Below are 25943 nucleotides of genomic sequence, written 5' to 3'. Positions count from 1 at the left end.
TTGCAATGGTCCCTGGCTATGATTGCATCATGGAGAGGGGAAGCAAAGCAGATCAAGGGAGTTTCACTGCCTGCTAGCTGTCTTCTCCTTAGTTTCAGGGCTCCTCCACATATACACTTGTCCCACAGACATTTACTCTGTGTAAGGCAGCTTCTAACATCCCCATGGATAGTGTCCAGCATGTGTTAACACATTACACAGTCAGTAATGTCCAACAAGATACTCTGGACTCAAGAGTTTATTGCAGTTCTCTATACAAAACAATAAAAATAATTTAGTTGACATTAAAAAAAACTAAGGCTGCAATCCTAAACATGGATTACTAGTGAGTAAGTCCCATGCGACTTACTAGGATTTACTACCATGTAAACATGCTCAGCATGTGCAGCACATTGCAGAGATGTAAAGTTAAGGTAGTTAACATTACACGGAGAAGCAAAAATTAGAAATAGTGCAAGTCATAAAAATCGAAGCAAGATTTACAATGTTTTTAAAAAAACACAACTCACAGTTAAGTTTACATATTACAAAACTATTTCAAACCAGAAGTGTTCTCCGTCTAAAATTAGCCTTGCATTTTACTCCATATGCTGTAGTTAATACAGAGTACATCATTTCTGCTGGGGGGGGGGCGGGGAACCTCTAGCATTTGACTGTCATTATTTTTATTGCGATTTAAGTAGCAGTTACTTTCTTTGTAGACATAGCTTATGACTGACCTCTGCCTTGCATTTCTTTAGAAGATGTGATAGAAAATGCATGTGCATTAAACAACAGAATATGGTAGATAGTCCACTGCAGCGCTCCTAAACTAAAATGCAGTTTAAAATTCCTTGCAAGGTTTTTCCTTGTAGTAGATATAGAAAGCAAGCCATTCTATTCACTGCAAATACACATATTAGTACTGTATGTCCTGTTTGCCAAATTTAACCATTTGGCTGACATAGGATATGCAAAAAGTAACATAGTATCAACATTGTCCTAGCACTTTGGAATAAAGCTCAACTATAGGTCAATATCTGAACAATTTCCAAAAGCAAAGGCATCTTTAAATATGCATTTAAAATGTTGAAAAGTCTAGGGCTCGGTTCGGACATAATAGTAAACCATGGTTTCCCACTACACAAATGAACCTGAGCAAACCTCAGGCTCACACACTCCATCCTCTTTCACATGGTAGGAGGAGGAGGAGACCAAAAGCATGTCTGAACTTAGGAAACTCTGGCTTTGTTTAAAGCACAGCTAGTGAGAACAAGCCTGGATCAAACCATGATTTCTGGCCTGTTCTCACTAGCTGTAGTTTACACAAAGCCACAGTTCCCCAGGGTTCAGATTATCACAGGGAATTTGGGTTAGGTTTTGTTTTGTTTTGTTATTTTAAAGTGGAAGCTTTCTATGGAATGCAGTATGCACACAGCCACATTCTTAGAATTATGTACTCCTATTGCTTTCTGATAATTTACCGTTTGTATCCCTGGTCCCTCTTTCGGTGGCATGTAATAAGAATATTGCTGATGATCACAAGAAGCATGCACTTTGAGTGGGCTTTCCTGTTTAGGATGCTCAACCCCAAAATCATGGACTTGAGACATACTGAAAACATTTGTAAACACTCCATGCATGGCACACTACCTTGGGAGTTAAAGCAGGTTAGGCGAAAGGTGGTAATAAAAACCACAGACATACACCATGTTTTCAGAATTACGTGGGTGGCTTATCTAAGGTGCTTGATGTACGTACATAGATAAGGCCTGAGCCTCTGTCTGCCACATGAGAGAACCAGGATTGCTGCCCAAGTGACTATTGAGCCTTGCACAAACAAAGCATGAACTCTGCCACCTATCTAGTGCCTTTCTGCAATACTGCAAGATACTCAATAAATTCAGTTTAACTGATACCACACCTTCAAGAATACTGGAGGTGCTAAGGCTGTACCTTATGTATAAAATCCAATGGTTATTTTTGTTGCCGTGGAAAGATGTTTTACATGGTATCCATTTTATTACACATCAAAAGGTACCTAAAGTAACAGCAGCAGGAAAAAAATATATATCCAGCATTACATCACATGTTAACAAAATCCTAGCGATCACCTGTAACATAACTGAAAATGTATATTGAACATGCATGCAAAAAGAGGACAGAATGAAGGCCACTCATCTAGGCAATTTTGGATTATCAGTGTACAATGAAGGACAAAGTAATATTTTCTCCTTTGTTAGATAAACAAAGCTTGCCAACTGTTTCCCTTACTAGGGACTGAAGTTTGGTCTTTTTTCCCCTCTGACCCTGAATCCAACGGCTATGCATTTATTCACGGGCTGATTACCCCAACTGTGCAGATAAGAAAGTAAGTAGCATCAGCCAGTTTTGTCTCGAATTTTCTGTTGTGATATTATACATATGTGTGAAATTGGCTTTTCTTTTTTACAGCTGTGCATAACTTTATAAAGTGGAAACTCTAGCAGGCATTATGACTATCCAGTATCATGGATGAGGTCGGTTCTCCAAAGTGTAAGAGCAGCAACTGAGCTTCTAGATTAGAAAATGATACAGTAATGAAACGGAGGTTAAAGCATTTTTGAATACAGATTCTCCCTTTTCCTGTAACTATACTACCTACTTGGAGTTCAAATAAATGAGGGTTCTTCTAGTGGAGTCATGACTTTCTCAGGTATTGTCAAGTAGCACATACGTCTAATGCATGGTTCTGATCCTGACCCAACAGTGTGCAGAGGTTTGGGGAGTGGGGAGATAGTAGTAGAGACTTAATCAGTCCAGAGAATAAACCAGCATTCCAGCCTATTTCCACGTTTACTCCACAATGCTATCAGTTTTTAATTTTCTGTTAATCTATCAACCTAACATCATTTGTTTTGCATGTGTGTTTCTGGGGAAGAAATTAGTTTCATAGCTCAAAAAAAAAGGGGGGGGGGAGAACTTTGATAGGAAGATTAGTTACAAGGTAACAAAGTAATGGTAAACCAATAGTTAGTAAATATTCCAAAAGCTTATACATCACAAACCATTTTGCAGGTGTGGAAGAAACAAAGAAGATGTAAGATAAGCAACATCATCTGCAAAAGATTATTTTTCCAAGCAAAAAACAAAGAGCCCAGCATTAGCTTTCTAGCAGAATCTTCACTGCTACACAGTGGGCTAAGAATACAAATGTGGGGCCAACATAATAGATTTCATGATTAACTATCTGTTCAATTAACATAGCCCAATAAAAAAAAAATCTAGAACAACTATGCATAAAAATGCATACTCTATTTTATCCTCTGAGGCATGTCGCTCCAAGCTTGAGATTTCTTTTTGGCAAGTTCCATCCATGAAGGTTGTTCTGGGGAAGAATGACTGACCTTCTTAAGTGGCTTTATATCTTCTCTTTCAATCAGCACTGAAGACTGAACTGTGTGGAAAACAAAAATATCGCTTGCTTACTTACTTAATAGCAGTGTCATGCTCAAGAATAACAAGTAGGATTTTTTTTGCCCTATCAGCTTAATTAACCATTATGGTATGAAGTGCCATTAGGCGATGCTGAAAAATCTTTTTAAGAATCCTAACCCATGATGAATAACCTACTAATAACACTTTTAAATTTGCTGCGATAAAGGTTATTCTGTAGCACACACCTGAACTAAATTTAAAGTGCCCAATTCATCATATGCATCATTTGTAGGGATCATTTTATTGTTCATGCTACAGAAAGCGTTCAGTCAGCATGTTTGATGTAGGGCACAGAAGCAAACGCGGAACTTTTCCTGCCCTTGCTGAAGTATATATGTTGGAATCAGAGTCAATCTCCGACAAGGCAGCCTTTGCAGACTTGCACAAAGTGTGGACGGGAGCATGAGGTGAGGACAGGTGGAACAAACTTGACACAACAGCTTTCTGGGATTAAAAATTGGCCACAATTTCACTGATTAAAGATGTTAAGTAGGCTTTGGCTTAGGCATTGGGTGTGCACATTGTATCAGCCTCCCGGCTGCAGGTTGAAGCTTGGACAGGATCATGCCTGGGTTATGGGACCACTTCAAGGCACAACTCAACTCCTCAGGCTGCTACTGGAAGTTCTATGGCCTGCCTGCTCTTCCTTTGGCTTCAAGACAGAAACTTCCACTCAGATCCCTTTACCGGGGTACCCAGCAATATCACACCAGGTTAATTTGAGGTGATGCCCCACACCCGGGAAACAGACTAAGGATTCCACCCAATGCCTTATCCACTGAAAGTTGTGATGGCTGATATGAAGAAGGCACCCAACCGGCCCATTTTTTTTGCAGGCAAGTTCCTTCCCAGCCCTGAATACGGTGACCATTTTGATCCACAGCAAGATCTTCTTAACATGGTGCCTAAAGAACAGCATATAGGGTGGGTTGCTCTTCCACCAACTGAACTGCTGACCCCTTGCCACAGTTGGCTTTTATCCTCCAGAGACAGATCAGAGTGAAGCAGGGACGCGGACTTATAAAAAATATTGGGGGGGGGGCCGGGAAAGCTCATGAATAATAAATAAGCTCATGAATATGCAAATAAAGTGGCTCCGGCCCTAAATAGGGCAAGCCACGCCCCCCCAGCCAGCCGATTGGCTGGCTGGGAGGTGTGGCCAGTCGGGATTCCCCTGTTCTCGCGGGGGCTGAAACCGCCAGGAGGAAGGAAATTCCCCCCGGCAGTGCCTTGGCAGTGGCGGTGGTGCTGCGAAGCAGCGAGGCAGGTGCCCCCGCCCCCGGGGATTCCCTAATCTCGCGGGGGACGGCCGGGGCTCTCCAACTAGGGCACGCGGCTGGCTGGCTGGCTGGCGAGGGAGCAGGTGGGGAGGAGGCGGGGGACGGCGGCGGCGCTCTGCTGGAAGGGCGCCCGAGATTATTGGGGGGGCTGAGCCCCCCAAAAAAATTTTTAGAGGGGGCTCGAGCCCCCTCAGGCCCCATGGAGTTGGCGCCTATGGAGTGAAGACTTGTTCACTCTGGTCTGCTGCCCAGGTCCCGCCCTCCACTGACGCTCTCGTTGGCCACATAGATTCATGTTTTGGTGGGCAATCCCACCAACCTCCTGTGGCCAGCCGAGGAAGAGCCCAATGGCCGGCCACAAGGGTGAAAAGACTCTTTCCGGCCCGGGGAGATGGGCAGGGCCACAACTGCTGCCCACCCCAAATTTGGGTAAGCAGATATACACCTGCTGGAATGCTCATCACATCTGTATGTCCTACTTTTAGATGGGTGGCTGAAAAATGTATGATGTGGAGAGGGAGCCCTCGGTCCCACTAATAGCATGTGAAATCAGAACTACAGGTTTAAGGTTTTACTACAGTATATAAAGTCCTAAACCGCCTAGGAGCTGTTTACCGAGAGACTGACTTTTCCCACCTCCTCCTACTTAAACCCCTACATCATCTAGTGAAGACACCTTGAGGCTGCAACACACCTTGGAAGTTTGCTTAATGAATACTTGGGCAGAGTTATTAGCATGGTACCACCCACACTTTGGAATGCATTCCCCCTGGAAAATAGACTGGCACCAACCCTGTATTCCTTTGAATGCCTCCTTGAGACTTTTTTTAATTCAGCCATGCTTTTTCAGGTAGCATTGTCAGACATGGTTTATGCTGGTTTTACAGACAGATTTGATGCAATCTTGTTGTTTTAACCTTGTATTTCATTTTTAATTTCTTTTTTTGGGCACTACCATGGTATTTGTGAAAGGTGTACAGTTTATAAATTCTTTAAATAAATAAAACCAGCAGCATGCCATCAGGAAGAAGTTGCAGAAATGCCCAATCTCGTGATCCCTTAATAAAAACTGGGAACGTTGTTTGTGTGATGGAAAATACTTTACAGCCTGGGTCTATGTCAGAATTTTAGCGTCTTGTTTTCATACCAGGGTTATGGTGTGACAGCAAGCTGCCTCCTGGCAAAGATTCCTGCATATCTGACTTAGTTTCTTTTCTCTGTTCTTCAGAAGAAGCTGCGGGTGGGAAAGGCAAGGATGTGTTTCGTGTGAAATCTGTCTGTTGCCTCAGAACTTCCTAAATAAAAAAAGGGGGGTGAGAGAGAGAAAACCACACACACCATAGGATAGTGTTGTTCTAAATAATTCAGTGGGAAAGAGAACCACAGTAGGGATTTGACAGAACACAAGAAACTCAGCAGCAGACATGGCTCCCTGCTCAACAATAGAATAATGTGGTCTTATGTCACACACACTTGCCCTATTTATGCCATCTGAGCTGTAAGCACTCCATAAACATTTCATAGTCTGCAGACTGGAAAACTGTTTGGGGGATTTTGAATTATGCAATTAGAAGCACTTGGAGATGAGCTGTTGCAGCCACAGCAAATTATTCAAGGCCTCTTTTGATAATGAGGGCAAGCCAAAACTGGCAGCAAACCGCTTCCCATTGACAATAGGGAGCTATGGCTGTGCAGCAATGGCCCCTGCTCTTTTAAAATGTGACACACCAGTGAATTTATATTTTGCTCCAATGCTGTTTTAAGCCAAAAGCAGTCTCAGGGTGGTACAGGTCAGAATGTAAGGAAACTGAAGAAAAGAGAAGGGGGTTGTTTAACCCTTTCAGCCATTTTCTGGTCAAGCCTCTGTCTTCCTCAATGGCTCCAGGGTTTCCAATACTTCGTTCTCCAGATCTACAATTCCCATCATCCCTGACCACTGGTCCTGCTAGCTAGAGATGATGGGAGTTGTAGTCCAAAAACAGCTGGAGACTCAAGTTTGGGGAACCCTGGTCAAAGCTAGTTTTATTCGCAGGATGGTACTACTGTATGCTGATAATACTCATGGAACTTTGAAGTGTCAGGCATAGCCCTATTGGCTTTAGCCCAAACGTAGCAGAGTTTTCCTGCACAGCGAGGAAGCTAGTTGCGGCAGTAATGACTAGTCAGCTAGACTTGGAAGAACTATTTACAGGATTTATTAAAAGGAAAAATAAAACCAGCAGAGTTTCTGCATACAAATAAAAGCAAAATAAATCCTATCTTTCTTTCTTTCTCTCTCTCTCTCATAACCATACACAGCACTTCTAACTCCTAACACACCTCACATCAAACTGAGCTAGCAATCCCTAGATAACAGAGTTGAGTGCTGCTCGTTAACCAATCAGAGTGAGTAGTTTCTAGGTCAAGCAGACCTGGGCTTTCTGCCAAGAGTAAATTGACACCAGCTGGAGTTAATTGGAGAAGCTAGAATCTGCAAGTTTCCCACGAGAACCAATTAATAGAAACTGAACACCCCCTCACAGATTCTGCTGAACAATTAACATCAAATACACCTATGTAGGAGATCATTTTTCCAGCAAACCTAAACCCTTGCACATTCGCTTGTTCTTTACCTTTGCCAATGGTTTAGTTAACACATCTGCTACATTTTCTTCACTTGATACATAAGTACAGGTGATTACATTGTCTTGTACACAGCAACGTACATTTTGGTATTTTACAGAGATATGTTTGGAACGCGATTTGAAACCCTCTGTTTTACTTAAGGTTATACAAGCTTGATTATCAATGTAAACCCGTACTGGTTCTCCACAATCTACATTCAAATCTGCCAACAAATGCTTGAAATAAATCACCTCGTTGCACAATTCACTCAATGCGGCGTACTCTGATTCCGTTGATGACACACTTACAACGTCTTGCTTGCGTGACCGCCAGCTGATTAAAGCTCCACCGACCATTATGACTAGTCCTGTGACAGATTTTCTATCTGGCAAATTTCCCCAGTCACTATCACAGTAGCAACTCAACATTTCATCCTCTGAAGAATTTAATTGTAACATATAGTCAATTGTCTGTTTGAGGTACCTCAGAACTTGTTTTACCCCTTTCCAGGCATTTAGTGTGGGTTTTGAGACCAATCTACTTAATATGCCTACTGCATAGCTAATATCAGGTCTGGACCACTGTGCTAGATACAATAAACTTCCAATTACAGAGTGATATACATCAGGATGTTCAAATTCAGGACTCTCATCTATATGAAGTGTTTTTATGAAACCTGGATCCATAGGCACCGCTGCTCCTTTGCAATCCTGCATCCTGTATGTAGTCAGTAGTTGTTTAACTTTGTTCTGCTGACTGTTTGAGGTACCTCAGAACTTGTTTTACCCCTTTCCAGGCATTTAGTGTGGGTTTTGAGACCAATCTACTTAATATGCCTACTGCATAGCTAATATCAGGTCTGGACCACTGTGCTAGATACAATAAACTTCCAATTACAGAGTGATATACATCAGGATGTTCAAATTCAGGACTCTCATCTATATGAAGTGTTTTTATGAAACCTGGATCCATAGGCACCGCTGCTCCTTTGCAATCCTGCATCCTGTATGTAGTCAGTAGTTGTTTAACTTTGTTCTGCTGACTAATTAGGCAGCTGCCATCTTGGGCCCAGCACACTTCCAACCCTAGATATGTCCTAACCGGGCCTAAGTCCTTTGTACACCCACCTGCAGCCTACAATCTTTGCCCCCTCAGGCGCTGCCACTGGTGTAAAAACCTTATGCTCATTCAGCGAGGACATCTCTTCCTCCATTGCCTGTTTCCAGCGCTCTGCCTCCTCTTTTGGTAACTTTAACACCTCCTGAAAACTCTTGGGTTCTGCACTTACACTAAACACATTTGCAGTATCAGGAGAAAAACGCACTGGAGGCACTCCTTTGTTTTGTCTTTTAGATCTTCTGGGAGAAAATTTTTCTTCTGACCCACTTTCCTCCTCAGAACTACGACCTCTCTTTTGTTGCTTAGCAACTGGGCTCTGGCTAATTTCACTTTCTTGAGAGCTCTTATCTGAACTTTCCTCCCCCTCAGACTCTGATTCTCTGTGTTTACCTTCAGAGTCATGGAGCTCCTGGGAAGGTTCAAACCAAACCTCAGTATTGGCATGTAGTCTCTCCCAGCCACTATGTTCACAAAAACTGGCATTCCTGGAGATCACAATGCCATTTGTCCCTTCAGCAAAGCGGAAACCTTTTCCCAGCTCCTGGTAACCCACAAACACTAGCTGTTTGGTCTTAGGATCTCCCTTCTTTCTCATTTGCTTCGGAATTAATACCCAGGCTTTTGATCCAAACACATGCAAATGGTCAATTTTAGGTTTTTTCTGAAACAATTTAAAGTACGGGGTTGTACCTATTGTTTGATGAAAGAGCCTGTTTTGGAGATAACACGCGGTGAGCATGCTCTCCCCCCAATAAGACATGGGCAAATCAGCATCATCAAGCATGGCAAACATCATATCTTGTAAAGATCTGTTTTTTCGCTCTGCAACGCCATTCTCCTCAGGGGAAAAAACGTTCGTTTTTCTATGCCCAATGCCACGCTTTTGTAACCAATCTTTAAAGGCATTTGACATAAATTCGCCACCTCTGTCCGTCTGAATCCTTCTGAGTTTAACAGACAGAAATCTTTCCACAGATGCCACCCAGCCTTTAAACTTAGTGAACACGTCACCCTTATTTTTCATGGGAAAAACCCAAGAATAACGCGTGGCGTCATCCACAATTGTTAGTGAAAAGCGCGATCCACCCCTGCTTACAGCAAATGGACCAATTACGTCCATGTGAACCAGCTGTAGCGGTGACTCACTAACTCTGTCACTTCTGGGGTAAGAGACTCTGTGGGTTTTAACCTTTTTACAAACATTACAATCAAGGTACTTGTTACAACTCTTTAAATTACCCCCATCAGCCAATTCAGACATTTTTAGTACACTTTTCCAGCAAGCATGCCCCATTTTCCTATGCAATAAGTGCACACAGTTGTCATGTATAGCTTTGTTATTCACTGCAGGCTGAGATTTACTGACTACTGCTGCAACTTGAGATCCTGCTTTAAGCCAAAACAAGCCTCCCTCTGACTTAGCAGTGCCTAAAATCTCACCAGCCTTCTTAATAATGCAACTGTCTCCTTCAAAATACACTTTAAACCCAGCTTTTAGCAAACAATCTACAGACATCAGATTGCTCCTTAATGACGGCACACAAAGTACATTTTGCAGGCATTCACGAAGACAAGGAACAAAAACTGCACCCCCCGAAATCACTTCGGAAGTACTTCCGTCTGCTAGAGCCACCTGGCTGCGCTGTGCTGAGTTCTTGGAAACAAACAATTCATCTGAATTCACGATGTGGCGAGATGCTCCCGAATCGACCACCCAGACCGCTTGTTTCTCATCAGCAATCTTGACCTCGCCGGTCACCAGCTGAGCCGACTGTTTTCGTTTGAAGAAGTTCTTTTTACGCTGCTGCTGCTGCTGATCTCGTCTCTGCTCCTGCACCGGCAACTGAGACTTGACCAACTCCGGACATTGTCGTTTTAGATGCGCTGAAGACCCACATCGGAAACAACGCCTAACAGCAAACGCTGACTTCTCACCGGTACGCTGCTTTTGCTTCACCTCTGGCACGGCATGAGAACTCCTTCCAAACCGCCCACCTGTAGAAGCCTCTGCAGCCACCGACCTTTCTTGCCTCTTCTGCCATTCTTCAATCAAACGCCCAGTAACGTAACTGACTGATAAATCACGCTCCTGTATGCCTTCTAGAGACAAAACTAAATTATCCCAGCTTTCCGGGAGAGAACTCAAAATAATAGCCACCTTCTCCTGCTGGTCTAATGCACAGTCTCTTTCCTGCAGCGCAGCAAACTTTAACTGTAAACTGTGTAGGTGTTCCTGCATTGTAACCCCAGGCTGTAACATTGCCTTGTACAATGCCTTGCGAATGAACAGCTTGGAAACCGCTGTCTCACGCACATGGAGTTCTTTAAGTGCTTGCCACACACCTCTAGCTGTCTTGATTCCCCTCACATACGGCAACTGGGAATCTTCCAGCCCCAAGACAATTGTGGCCCTTGCTCTTTGGTCTTTATCGAGGTCTTCATCATCAGGCTTCGTAGGAAACTTACTCACCACTTGCCAGAGACGATCCCTCTGCAGCACTGCCTGCATGCGTTCCGACCACAGCAAGTAATTGGAGTCATTCAGACGCTCAAAAGCCATCTGAACTGGTTGTGAGGCCATCTTGAGAGCGATGTCCCTGGAACCCGGAACCAGCTACTCACGACCACCGAGAGAGAAAACAGGAACCACAGCACCCAGCACTCACACGCTGCAGCTGTTGTCCTTGTGTCCGCTGCGTCACCAGCTCACCACGGTCAGGAACCAGCCAGAGAACAACAACAACTTCTGGAACTACTGGAACCAACGCCGTTGATGCTGACACCACCGCAACTCAGGCTGGCAGCACAATACCCATAACCTCATGGAACTTTGAAGTGTCAGGCATAGCCCTATTGGCTTTAGCCCAAACGTAGCAGAGTTTTCCTGCACAGCGAGGAAGCTAGTTGCGGCAGTAATGACTAGTCAGCTAGACTTGGAAGAACTATTTACAGGATTTATTAAAAGGAAAAATAAAACCAGCAGAGTTTCTGCATACAAATAAAAGCAAAATAAATCCTATCTTTCTTTCTTTCTCTCTCTCTCTCATAACCATACACAGCACTTCTAACTCCTAACACACCTCACATCAAACTGAGCTAGCAATCCCTAGATAACAGAGTTGAGTGCTGCTCGTTAACCAATCAGAGTGAGTAGTTTCTAGGTCAAGCAGACCTGGGCTTTCTGCCAAGAGTAAATTGACACCAGCTGGAGTTAATTGGAGAAGCTAGAATCTGCAAGTTTCCCACGAGAACCAATTAATAGAAACTGAACAAATACATACTAATTTCTCTGTCAGAGACACACTGTTAGGGTGGTTAGAAAGGTATGCACGCAATGTGGAAATAACAATTGCTTTTTGACTCACCTTCCTGTAAGACCAAATCTACATTGGACAATCTACAGGAAATTTTGCAAACCAAAAATGGAAGTTTTTCTGCACACTATCCTTTGGAAATGTCCTACACAATGGAACGTAACTGACTTTCTTTCTTTCAAGTATTACTCATCTGAACAAAGTTTACTTTGGCCTGGGATCTGAACCAAAACCAACATTTAGCACAAAGAAATAAAACCATAGAATTCACAACAGTAATGGGGTTTTTTCCCCTTCCGCAATCTAAAAATGCTGCTTAATTCAGGATCACAACACAAAAACATTAGTTTTATCAAGAAAGCTAAATGTAAGGAATATTACATAGGGTGAATAGGGTGCATGTCTATGTTAAAAATCATGCTTCGTGTAGGCAGAAATTGCCAAAGCTCATTTATTTGTCCCATGATCAAAACAGAATCCAGCGAATACAACTGGCATTTGCAGTCATTTCAGTCTGCAAAAAACTGCAATTGGTTATGTTCCACCACCATCCATTTGCATTGCATTTCTTTGCACTGAAATGACTGAGTTGAATTAATGTAATGATTTATGCAATTAACTATATTAGTTCTATAATTTTACCACAGAAGACATTGAGACAAGTAACGTCTACAGAAGAAAAACTACAGCAGAATCACTGTTGCAGTTCTAGACTTTGGTTCCAATGCTGACATTAACATCAGAGATGCCTTTTGTGTCTTAGTTCGTTTTTTCTATATACTGGTTAATCTCAATACCAGAAATAACTGATTTTGAGTACTGGAGGCCAAATTTCTCATTCTGCTTCAAGTCCTTGCCAAGGTTTATAGGTTACAGGGAAAATGTAACATGTTTTTTAGGATGACATAACATTTATCTCTACATGAGTCTTTAAGCCTGTAAATATACTTTCAGTGCATATCCTCAAACATGTACGCTATACATGACTTCCATTCTCCCTACTGGCAGATTAAAACCCATAGATTTTTTTAGAAGGAAAAGCACACATTCCTGCAACTAAGTATTCCATCAGCTGAGCTTTCAAGAAATGCTCAGAACTGAAATGGAGAACAGTGTTCTGGTTTCCCACAGTTGCAAATTGAACAAAGGGAGATGAATTGGTCAGAATGAATGCTTCATTTGAAAACTGCTGCCTTCTGCTGTTGGTATTGCAACAGTTATATTCTGTAGTGATGCACTGCAGATTAAAAAGGTATCTTTAGGGCAGTTGCATACAGACATTTGCTGCAGTCATTACAGCAACTTCTCCCATGATGCTGAGCTCTTCCTGGTTGTTTTAATTGTATAAAGAAACGGAAGGCTGAAGGAAACGCTGCAACATGGGAAAGGTTTTCCTCCTCCTAAAAAAAAAAAAGCTCCCATCGGAGATAGGAGCTCCACTGTTGCAAAAGGTGAGCTCCACCTTTGCAAAAGGAAGAATATGGTTGATTACAAAAAGGGCTCAAATGTCTTTGGGATATTTGCTATAGAAGAAAAAAAGGTGCATCAGGTGAGCACTTGCCCTTTACAGAATTAAAACTCCACCACACACATATCTTACTTAAAAATACAAAAAAGTGTGTGGGTGTGGGGAAAGGAGAACAAAGTCTAAGGGTGCTTGAGGAATTCATTCTTTGTGAATTCCAACACAAACAGCCCCGTGTAGCTCAGAACTTAAGTTATCTACCCGCTTTTACACTTGCTGAACGTTTGCATGCAATTCTTGTCTTAAAACACATCTGAATGAAGCAAAGTTGGTGAACACCTGCCAACCTTAACTGATTACAAGATACTTTGCAGAAGCAGGTTAAAGCAAAGAGCCCCAATGCAATGTCAAATGCAGGTCACAAGCAGGGATGACCTGTATTACCTCCATTCGCTCCTTCTCTTGTATTTGTTTTTCTGCGTCTGCCTTATCCGCAGCCACCAGTTTCTCTTCTTTGCTAAGCTCTTGCTCCATGACCCTCTGCTTTTGTTTTGCTATGGTAATCCAGGCTGGCACTGTCTGGCTTTCAGTTCCTCTTGCAGTGTCTGCTGCAGCAATCACAGGAGAAGGCACACTTTTCTCTGCTGAGATAATTTGGGAAGAAAGGTATTGGAGAGGAAAACTCAGTCTGTTGTTACTGGAGAAGGAAAGTCGGTCTTAGTGTTAAAGAAAGCAAAGCTTGTGAACCGAAGAGATGGCCAGCCACTAGGGAGAAACCTCTACAAATACACACCCCAGAAAACTGCTCTAAAACTGTAATATTGTCAGCTTCGGATTTCTGAACTTGACCTTTGTCCTGCTTCTCTCCTGCAGACTCTGATAGAGGAATGGATATGGCGTGACTATAGATGCCTGGGTTACATGAAGCCCATGTTATATACAGTGGTGCCTCGCAAGACGAAATTAATTCGTTCCGCGAGTTTTTTCGTCTAGTGAATTTTTTGTCTTGCGGAGCACGGTGTCGGAAAAGTTTTGGAAAAGCTTCAAACATCACCAAAAACCTCAAAAAAGGCTACCACACCGCGTTCTATGAGTTGCTCCTCGAAGTCAAGTCTCAACTGTATTAAGGGTGTTAAGAAAAAGGAAACAAACTTGCAAAAAACGCAAGACGTTTTCGTCTTGCGAAGCAAGCCCATAGGGAAATTCGTCTTGCGAAGCAGCTCAAAAACCGCGAAACCCTTTCGTCTAGCGAGTTTTTCGTCTTGCGAGGCATTCGTCTTGCGGGGCACCACTGTACAGTCAGAAGGAGTGCAAGCTAGTGCAGAACTGTTATCCTGCACACTACTCCACAAATCACTTTATGGAGGTTCAGTGACATGCTGGTAGTGAACAACAAGCACTCCTTTGGACAATCTTAGTGACTGAATGGGGATTATAAAGCCTCAGGCAGTCCTTAAGGTATCCAAGACCCAAGCTGTCTGGGGCTTTTTAGATCAACACAAGAGCCATGGATGCTTCCTTCCATGCTTGTCCTGCCCACAATACATCTACAATAATGCTTACAACAGCCACCTCTTCTTTACACAGTATTTGCTTCATTTGTTGATGCCAGGCTTCCTCAAACTTGGCCCTCCAGATGTTTTGAGATTACAAATCCCATCATCCCTGACCACTGGTCCTGCTAGCTAGGGATCATGGGAGTTGTAGGCCAAAAACATTTGGAGGGCCGAGTTTGAGGAAGCCTGGTTTATGACCACCAACTGCTCTTCGGCGACTTCTGAAGTTACCGTTAGTGTAGATGTGCATACACCTATTACTTATTAGTAACAAAGTGGTTAGATATGCTGGGTGCTGTACAATCACAGCAGCTTCTTTACCCCCCTTTTTTTGGAACTGAGTTCTGGCCCCTCTCAGGTGGGCACCATTGCCATTATAAGAGAACAAGGGAGGCGTTCACAGTGAGTTTCGGCACCTCTTTTTCTAGAAAAATAGCACTGTGTACAATAATTAAAAATAGAGTGCGGTCCAAACTTAAAACTATGCATATAAAGACAAAGCAAAACAAAATGCAGTCCTTGCATGCAGGCTTACAATTGCCCTGGCTCCACGTTTATGGAATGACCCCAGCTCTGAGGTACATCAGTCTCCAACATAAACTGTCTTTTCTAAGGTAGGTGAAGATGGACCTCTCTGCGCAGGTCACTGGGGAAGGACAAGGCGAACTCTAATGATTTTATCTGTTGGCTGTATTTTTATTTCTCCGCTGCTGCCACAATGATTAACGATTTGTTTCGACTTGATTTTATATATTGTGGTTTTAAAATGTTTGTTGGGCCCTCTCTGTGGAACTCTAGGTGCAGGGCAGATTATATAATATGTGAAATATGCAAAGATGAGGCACTTTAGAGAAGAATGGGAAGGAAAGTTAAAAAAGGAAGAAGGGGTAAACTGATGCGATCTAAACAGGGGCTAGGATGTACAAATAGAGCCAGAGAGTTCACAGTGCAACCCTGTACATGTCTACTCAGAAGTCAGTCCCACTGAGTTTAACTGTCCTTTCTCCTAGGTAGGTTTGTCAAGCATTGCAGCCTCAAATATCAAGGAGGTGGTACTCAAGTGACCAAGAGCAGAAAGGGAAAAACAGAGGCAAATGGGGTTGGAGAGGAGTGGGGAAAGGGAGGGGAGAGGAGAGGTTGAGAAAGGGGCTAATCTTAGGCTAGAATTGGCACCTGTAGTCTGAAGGATCCAGGGAGGAACATACCGAGAAAGAAAAGAGAACAAATATTAAGGACCAAAAACACTGCGACATTTGAAAGTGAGTACAAGAAGCTTAAAGCGAAGGTTGGGAAGAGAGGGAAAGTCAGTTAGGAGAAGGGAGTATTTATCATTGGAATGACAAACAGAAAACAGCAAATGAGCAGCAGCATTTGGGATGAAGAGCTTGTCCACACCTGTGTTTGGCCTGCTGCGTTCCCCAGGGGAAACCCGATATTTAGCACTCAGCAGGATCATACAGCAATGGAGTTTTTGGCCGATTGCAGTTTCTTGTGATTTAGCGTTAAAGAGCAGGTTTTCCTGGGGAAAGAAGCGCAATGAAGGCAAAACTGCTTGGATCCATGCCTAGAAAGCACAGGGCAAGTGGGAAATTGCTCAGACCTGTGTGCCTTCTAGGCATGGGACAAGGACAAGTGTGGATGAGCCTAACATTGAAGGAATTCAAGGCAGAAACAAGACCACCAACAGGAAGAATGCTGGAATGTCCAGTGCAAAACAACAACAACCAGAAGAATGAAATAAACATTTGTATGCAATGTAGGCAGCTCCTGGTTTAAACACACAAGCATACCTTGTCATCTCAGGTAAAAGGTAAAGGGACCCCTGACCATTAGGTCCAGTCGTGGCCAACTCTGGGGTTGCGGCGCTCATCTCGCTTTATTGGCCGAGGGAGCCGGCGTACAGCTTCCGGGTCATGTGGCCAGCATGACTAAGTCGCTTCTGGCGAACCAGAGCAGCGCACGGAAACGCCGTTTACCTTCCCGCTGGAGCGGTACCCATTTATCTACTTGCACTTTGACGTGCTTTCAAACTGCTAGGTTGGCAGGAGCAGGTACCGAGCAACGGGAGCTCACCCCGTCACGGCGATTCAAACCGCCGACCTTCTGATTGGCAAGTCCTAGGCTCTGTGGTTTAACCCACAGCACCACCCGCGTCCCACCATCTCAGGTAGTTTGAACCTAATATTGTTTGGCCTTCTGAGAAGCCTGAGAGCCACACATACCACAGACAGGAATGGCTGCACTCAGAATAACTGCTTGTTATCTATTCGTAGGCCTGATGTTAGATCACCTTGAATGGCTGAAAAATAAGAACCATTCATGTGGCAGTCAAGAGAGCATTTATGACTCACTCTGGCAACACAAAACACTGAGGATGTCATAAATCAGGGTGGGACCCAGAGTCCTGAAGCCAACTCTTTTCATAGTCTGATTGCTGCTTCTGTCCATTACTGCTACAAAGAGAAGCAGTAAACTGAATAAATGGTCTGTTTTGTTCTGGGATTACTAACAAAAGATCTGCACACAATAAATCAGAATTCACCTTCCATTAGGCAGGATAGAGCAGCTCACCTCAAGCAGAAGATTTTGGGATATCATTAGCAAGCAGCAATGTGTTGATCTAGCTTGGTATTATTATTTTTTATCATGTGGGGATTTTCTGCTTTACATCATTGGTACATTTCCTCCCAAAGAGAGAGACTGACAGAAAGAAACACATTTGGAGAGGCTGCTATCATTCTTATTATATATTTCTTCAGCTAGTATTCATTAGGTTCCTTTTTAAATATTATACCTGGATTTTGAAAAATATTCTGTTCTACACATCTATGAATCTTCAGTTTTAAAACAAGCCGTGTGGCAGTATTCCAAGGACATTTTTTAAAAAAGAAAGGGGGGGGGGACCATCCAATTATTGGAATGGATGCAAATGCTTTGAGAGGGAGAAGCTGTAAAAATGATGCCATTGTTTACATCATCTGCATTTCACTTATACAGATGAGCTACTAAATGTCATGTTGCTAAATAAATTTGGATAGGGTTATTTTCAGTCACAGTTTCCCCCGCTTCCTGAGCGGTAGAAAGTTCAGAGCAGACTGTGCAAGAACAATTTTCCTAGGACAGGGGTCTGCAACCTTTAAGACAAAAAGAGCCACTTGGACCCATTTCCAAAGAAAAAACAACAACTGGGAGTCGCAAAACCATTGCGACATTTAAAACAAATATATCTCTGGAGCCACGATCTGAGAGCGGGCGGGAAGGTGACATCGGGACGGTGTGTGACTAACGCACGCACCGCCCCCATGCGACGTCACAGCCAGTACAGCGCCCACCACAGTGAGGAGTGTCGGGGTGCACAATGCGCCTCCTCCCCTCGCTAGTATCTGCCCCGGAGCCGCAGCAAAGATGTAAAAGAGCCACATGCGGCTCCAGAGCCGCGGGTTGCAGACCCCTGTCCTAGGACGAATGAAGTCTCATTGCAATCCAAGCAGACGACAAGGCAAATCTAATGTTAAAAATTAGGAAGGAGTGAAAAATAAAGAGACTAGTATCAGAATGGTGTTTATGTATTCTCCCATGCAGGCACTCACTAGAATGTGATGTTATTGTCAGCCTGTATTGACTGCTGATAGTAGCACAAGCTAGCCGACCTTACTAGCTTTGTGCTGAGTAATCCAATCCAATGGCGTTGCTCATAATGCCATTAGCTACCCGGATGTGAACATCAACAGCCAGTCACATTCTTGTTCTTGTTCTTGGCTCTGTGTCTGGTCAGCTGTGGCAGAGCTACTCTGCAAACCTTCATTCCAGACAATCATTTCGCTACGGGGTAGCCAATATTCCAAATCTTCTGAAACGAAAAGTCAAAGGTCTGGGAAAAATTCCTGGTTCCTTAAAACAGTCCAAAACACACAAGATGGTTGGGGAGCTGCACACAAAGATTGTGTGGGTGGGGAAAGGTGGAACTTGAACTGGTCCTTCTCCTGGATCGGGTCCCTATTAATCGCCAGGTGCCCCTTCACGGAAGCCTCCACTGGATCAAAGAGCTTCTATGAATGGTTACAACTAGGGGGGGGGGACACCAATGTTTTGGTTTGAAATACAGTTAAATTGATCTTTTGATCTACTCCTTGATGATACTTGATGGGTACTTATTTTTATCTTTTTTATTACAAATACTGTGTATTTAAAATGCTGTTTTCCCTCTCTGATAATTTGGGTGGGGTTATTGGGTTGTTCTTGTTTTTATTTTGATGATGCATTTTTTGTTTTTATATTGTGATTTTATCCCTGAGACCTGTGGGTATAGGGCGGTATATAAATTTTAAGAATAATAACAAAAATAAGGTGCAGTCGCCACTCCAATTTGCACCTGGTTGACATTTGCTCCTGAACCATTCCCCAGAACTTCCCATTCAAGTGGCATCACTGTCAAGCCAGGCTCTACTGGGGCTGTCTCAGGCAATGTAGGTACCATTCTCTCCACCAACACAACAGGGAGAAATGTATCTTCTCCAAAGGTTGCGGAAAGTCTGGTTTGGAAAACACGTCTATATATCCTGCAGTTTTCATGCATGAAGTTGGATTTGGTTTAAGACAGAGGTGGACACGGAGTGTTGCAGATTAGGCTGGTGTGTGTGTGTGTGTGTGTGTGTATTAGAAGCAGAAATGAAAGAGAGAGAGAGCAATGATAGCAAACAAGTAAACGAATAAATACCTTGGTTCTCAAACTTAATCTGTTCTGGAAATTCCATTCCAAAACCAAAGCGTTCCAAAACCAAGGCACACTTTCCCATAGAAAGGAATGCAAAACGGATTAATCCGTTCTATTGCATGTGAAGTCTATCCATTTCCAGCACTGTCACTCAAGTAAAGAGGCACCGGAGTTAAAGACATATTTATGACCCATTTGCACCACTAAAGCAGCATATATGTGCTAAACGTTATAGAATTGGAAGAGTTGGAAGGGACCACAAATGTCATCTAATCCAACCCGCTGCAAAGCAGGAATCTTTTGCCCAACGTGGCCTACAGGTAATGCCCAAGCACTACAAAATATACGGTCACAATGCAGCACACACTGCAGTTATAAGACCCTGTGGAGTTAACCTTGAGGTAAAAAATAAAAAATAATAATTACTTGTTCATTTACAAGACAGCTTACAATTGCAAATCAAAGGCTCTGTTTCAGCTTGTTCCTTGCTGGGGCAACATTAATCCACGTTAATCCCTGGCTACCCAAGTGTCTCCCTCCTGCATGCCTGTTCTCCATCTGTTCTCTCCCATTTGTCCAACTCCACCTTGTAAAATATGATGCAAATTAATGGAGCTATATAAACAAGAAACCTGCTAGTTAGTCTCAAGGTTATAAAAATAATAAACAGAAAAACTGGAGTACAGTGGTACCTCAGGTTACATACGCTTCAGGTTACAGACTCCACTAACCCAGAAATAGTGCTTCAGGTTAAGAACTTTGCTTCAGGATGAGAACAGAAATCATGCTCCGGCAGCGCAGCGGCAGCAGGAGGCCCCATTAGCTAAAGTGGTGCTTCAGGTTAAGAACAGTTTCAGGTTAAGTACGGACCTCCGGAACGAATTAAGTACTTAACCCGAGGTACCACTGTACTGGCATACCTATATCAGACATCGGCTGCTCCATTTTTCTCACAAGTGAAATCAGTGCTTTTTTTCCCTAGAGAAAAAGGTGCCAGGATACACCTCCCTCAGAAGACCCATCCCAGAGCCCAACTGCGCCCGCTCTGGGGGCTTGCTCAGCTGAGGCACAGCTTTACAAAACACGTCAGCTGTTAGCTGGGAGGCTGAAGAGCGTCAGCAAAGCCCTGCTGCACATCCGACACACAAGGAAACCCTCTCTTGAGCCTGTACAGGATGTCGCCTTTCGGCTCCGGGGGAAGTCTCCTTGTGAGCTGGAGGCGCATTGGGGCTTTGCTTAGTCTGGTCAGGTCTCTCCCCACCAAAACAGGTAGATAAGAAATTTATGTACCTCCCTTTGTGAAAAGCCCATAGGGCAGTTTACAACACAGAAACATAACAAACAACACAGTGTACATACTAATGCATGTATTAATGATAACAGTATAAAACACAAGCTACTGAGCTTTGCAGACTGCTAATGGAGCTGTAGGAGATTTATCCTTTTCTGGCACGCTGTAAAAAAATGTATGGTTACTTTACGGTTTGTTTTGTTGCTGTAAAAGTGATTTTGCAGTAATTTTTTAAAAAGATATTGCAGTTTAAATATATTCAGGGCAGAGGTGTGAAACTTCTGACCTGGGGTCCTAATCAGGCCTGGCAAGCCTCTGAAATTGGCCTGAGACCATTTTGGGCAAACACAGTGATCCAGTCCCACCCCCTTCTTTAGGCACACAAAAATCTCAAGAAAGAGTATTCTTACCACACACTTCGGGTGGGCTTGGTTTCGTCTCCAAATCTTTGCCTTCATTTTTCAACTCAGGATATTTGGTTACCTTTTCCTGCTTTTCTATGTTTGTGCTAGTGCCAGCAATAAAGTAGTGTTGCAAAATAGGTTTCCTTGGCAATGGAGGTTTTGTGCTACCCTGTTCAGAGGCCTTTGATTTAGCTTTGAGGCTTTCAGTTAAAAAGCTAGTGGCATTTACATCACTTGTTTTTTTAGCCTCTGCTTTTTCGCTTTTTAGGGATGTCAAAGGTAGTCCCTCTTTTTCCACATTAAACTCCGCACTGTATCTTTTAGCCTCCTTTGATTCCTGCAAAGAGCTGTTTCTATATTTCAGTGATAAAGATGTGGATCTAAGCTTGACTTGGAAGGGATTTTTTTCTTCACAACTTGACTCTGCAGTACTTGATTGCTGTGGAAGAGCAGTGGAAAAGTTACTCAGCACTGGTTTTGAAGCCATGACCTGGGGCTGTGGACTAGCTTCTACTCTGTCTGATGATCTCCCAGCGGTTTCTGATTCCAACTCTGATGAGGAGGCCCACTTGCTAGTGCAGCCTTTTCTCTCTTGGCAGGAGTTAACCTCTGTATCCTCTTTTACCTTCTCGTTTCTTGAAGAGTTTTTCATTTTAGCCTGCAAGATCTGCATGGCTGGTAGATTTTCATACGCTAAAGTGTCCTTCATGTTCAAGCTACTAGTCCTTGACCTTCCCCAAGCTGACGAGACAGAGAATTTTCTTGCAGTGCTTTGATCACTGGATTCTTTCCCTCCTAAAATCAACATAGCAGGCATTGCTGGGTGACTGTTTTCTTTATCGGATACAGATAGCACCTGAATTGGTTTTACTTTTTCTAGGTTCGAAGGAGGAGGTTGGTCTGTTTGTGGTGATGGGACCGTGCAAGAAGTTTGGGAAATACTATTGCTCTCAGAATATGGTAAATCTGTGACGTGGGGTGAATTTTTTGATAAAGGACTGATGGTGTTAGGCAGTGAAGGAGATGCATTTATCGTTCCCTTGTTAGAAATGTCTTCCAAAAGCGCCTTGGCATCTTTGAATGTATTTTTTTCTCTTCCACCTAGCGTTGGGATCACATCATCTTTGGTTGAGACATTCTTATCAGACAGCATGCCATATTTAGATTGCACACCATAAGTCTGTTTATTTTCCTGATTTAAAATATTAAGTGATGTGCTATTTAATAAACTGCAAGAGGAAATCTTTAGTGTTTCAGAGTGCTCTCTTTCCCTTTGTGATTCTTGGTTTGCAATAAGATTTAGGGTAGCTGTATCTTCTTTCTTCTGAAGAAACAATGACAATACGGTGTGTGATATTTCTTGTGCATTTTGGCAGCCCTCTGGCTTATTTTCACAGAGAAGCATATGTGATTCAGAAGTGGTGTGCAGAGTGCGGGTTTTTTCATTTTGGTGACTCAAATTATGCTGAAGATCTTTTGACATTTCAAGTTGCTGGGAGTACACTGAATTTGCTAAATCTGAGCTCTTTGTTGGCTTCTTATGGTTGGAATTATCACCTTCACAGGTTAGTTCAGCTAGCATCTCATTCCTTTCATTTTTGTCTTCTTCAGGTGTGCAGCTCAAGTCATTCTGAAATTCTGACAGGTTCCTCTACAAGTGAGAAATGGAAGATTTTTATCATATGTTCAGCATATCACAACTTTATTTTATTTACCTGCTCAAGATGGCAGAATCATTAATGTTCCCTCAAGTGCTCACCCAAAAAGAGGACAACTCCCTGCAGTGTTTTTAAGTGTACTATACATCAATTTTCTTTTATTACTATACATTAAAAATCATTATGCGATAGGAGGAAAAGGGCCTATAGTGAGCTATAACAACTAAATACATGGGGCAAGCAAAAGTAATGAAAACATGTATACATGAACTTAAGTTTCATCATTTCATAGTTCTTAATAATGATTTTCCTTTTCCTCGAATGGTTTTATTTGTGCTGCTGTTAAATAAGAAAAAAACATCAATGAAACTGCAATTTCAGCTGGCTTTTTTTATAAGCTGTGACAATCTCTCTCTCCCCCTTTTACACTTGATCTTTATTTTCTCTTTCAAAATAGGAAAAAAAGCTTCCTGAAAGATCGTAAGATATTTATTTTTATGTGAGAAGTTTTTGATATAAATCTTCACAGGATGATGTTGACAAAATACACAGATTACGCATCTTCCTGTAGTTCTAGTATTTATCCATCTGTTTAACCACAGCCAACTGTGCTAACTGACAGTTTGGATGTGGATGGTTTAAAAGCAAGACTTTGCATTCTAGAGGTACAATAGCTTTTTAGCCACTGGCTGCTACTATTTTTCTCAAACCAAACTGGCCATGAAAAGCAATCACCAAAAACCCTCAAGGGAAAATGGGTGTGGGAATACGCACATACAAAGTAACACTTAAAAAGGAGGGCAGATGGATGCATTTCAGTGCAAATGGCAGAAGACTCCCAAGCAAACTAAAATATCTGATATTTAAAGACCTAACAACTATACTGAAAGCCTAATGGAGCAGAGAGAAACACACTTATTTTTTACAATTTACCTTTACTCCACCCTGGGGCGGGGGGGGGGGAGAATTACAGAGGAGGCAGCCTTGCATTGTACCATACTTCCAAGTTGATAGGTATAGGGCTGAGCTGTAAAAGGAACACATTTAACCACAGAGTCCTACCTGCTGGGGTACATCATGGTGTCTGGCCACTATCTCCTAGAAACTGGACCAATGCTGGCAAGGGGAGGGGCTATGAAGTGAGCTCCTCCCACACACAATCCTGAAACTTCTAATCGTGACCCAAGTAGGATCAGAAGAATCCGCACTACAGCGGCTCCCATGCCAGAAATTATAGTGAAAGAAAAGGACCCAAAAATACCGGTGGACATCTTGACATATGAAGAGATATCAGAGATGTCACAGTAGAAAATAATAAGGGGGGGGGGGGGAATTAAACTAGTTTTCAATTTGTTATGTCTAGCCCTATTCAGAAGCTCCTCTTCATGTGATTTACACCTGTGTGCAGGTAACAGCAGGGCCAGGAGCATGTTTGTAGCAGGAAGCCTGCTCTATATGTGTAGGGCTCTTGCCCTTCAATGTAGAACCTTGGTTACATCGTAAGTGTGGTGTAAGTGGCTTCACACATTCACTACATTCTTGAAGTAACTGCTGCCAAGGCAGGAAATGTGTGTGTTCCACATTTAGAATGAATGCCAGCATTCACTCTTTTTTAAAAAAGTGACGCAATAGGTGTAATTTCCAGCTACAATAAATAATTCTGGACTCACGAAGAGTCAATAAGAGGAAAGGCAACTTTTAAAAGTGGATCCCTTTGATTATTCTCTCCACTTCCTTTGTTATTGCTGCTAAAACTGGTTCTACTATCCTGTTGTCCCTTGTTCTCTGGGGAATTAAATATGCACACATGCAGGTCTCACACAGCACAACTGATAAGGAAGCATAGCAATGGGGACAAAGAACATATGTTTTTAAATGGTTTTTTAATGTATCTCTCTTTTTTTGGTTTATTACCGAAGCAGGTCGTCTTGTTCTACTGGATCTTTGGTTCCGTGGTTTCACTAAAAGCTTGTGCTTAGCAGCTGAATTATCCAAGCAAGAAGAAAACTCGGCTGGAGTATCGAAATCAGCAGGAGGAGAGAGATTGCAGTCAGATGTCTGCAGAGATATAATTTTAGCACTTGGCTGCCTGGGGAATAGCTGGCTTTCCACAGAAGAGGATCTCAAAGGACTTGGTGTGACCTAAAGGAGAAGCCCAAAATGACAGAAGAGAGGGAGGGGAAGAGTCAGATTTTATTTTTTTAAAAGAGGACAATTTAAACATACAATAAAACTTGAAAGTTTCTAAGGAATTTTTAAATACACATTTAATCAGTGTTGGAATCACTCTCTAGCATACTGTAGCACATAGGAAAATGATGTAAACAGCAATGAATACATAAGGCTGCAAACACTGCTGGGACCATAACGCAGTATGGAGATAGATAGAGGCAGTATCAATACTACCGTCATTTCATTTCAGTCAACAACAAAAATGAAGAGCGCTTATACTGAGACTCCAGCTTCTGCTCCAAGTTCCATCCCCAGTGCTTCTGAATTGCTGCCTATTGAATTAATATCCAGCCTTTCTTCCATGGAAGCACACATAGGGCTCCCAAAGTCTTCGATCTTGGGACTAAAGAGACCCAGACTTGCTTAGCTTCAGCAAAGTTGTCATCAAGTCCCTTCAGACCATGCGATCCTATATGCTAAAAAGCCAAGTTGCGGCTTGAGTGGCACCATCCAAACAAGGAGGAGATTTATCAAGTGCAAAATCACTCAGGGGAGGAATCCCAAGGAGGACAAGATTTGATTGTGCTCAGTGGGCACAAAATGCAAAGTGATTTTCAGGTGAAGACGGCGAAAAAAATGAAAGAAAACTGGAGTTGGAACGGAATTGGAGCATTCCACAATGTATTATTCTGTATTTGGTTCCACTTTTCCTACACTGAAGTCTATTATACAGAAAAAAATGCCTCTATAAAGCTAAGGCTCTGTACACAACATCCCCTTAAAGCACATTCCTCTGCCCCCGAGAATCCTAGGAATTGTAAAGGGTGCTGGGAATTGTAGCTCTATGAGATGTTAACGAAAGTTCCTAGGATTCTTTGAAGATGAGAAATGTTTTAAATTACATGATGTA

The 25943-nt window shown here is 42.7% G+C and overlaps 1 protein-coding gene across 5 annotated transcripts in view; it reads right to left on the bottom strand.

Moving 5' to 3' along the window:
• Window positions 1–2583: 2583 nt before the first annotated feature.
• The window catches only part of CRACDL (CRACD like), a 57936-nt gene continuing 34576 nt past the window's right edge, over window positions 2584–25943 (bottom strand). For 4 of the 5 annotated variants that reach the window (XM_081199278.1, XM_081199276.1, XM_081199274.1 and 1 more), the window contains exons 7-11: window positions 24776–25003; window positions 21210–22854; window positions 13683–13882; window positions 5884–6031; window positions 2584–3415 (exon numbers count right to left, since the gene is read on the bottom strand). In XM_081199278.1, the coding sequence (XP_081055404.1) occupies window positions 3273–3415; window positions 5884–6031; window positions 13683–13882; window positions 21210–22854; window positions 24776–25003 (2364 nt within the window). In that variant the 3' untranslated portion in view covers window positions 2584–3272. The remainder of the gene's footprint in view (window positions 3416–5883; window positions 6032–13682; window positions 13883–21209; window positions 22855–24775; window positions 25004–25943) is intronic. The other variant, XM_081199277.1, reaches the window with a different exon arrangement.

The sequence above is a fragment of the Podarcis bocagei genome, assembly GCF_964188305.1.
Source record: "Podarcis bocagei genome assembly, chromosome: 6".
NCBI lineage: Eukaryota > Metazoa > Chordata > Lepidosauria > Squamata > Lacertidae > Podarcis > Podarcis bocagei.
Note: the sequence above shows the minus strand (reverse complement) of the source record. Positions and strands in the feature narration are given on the sequence as shown.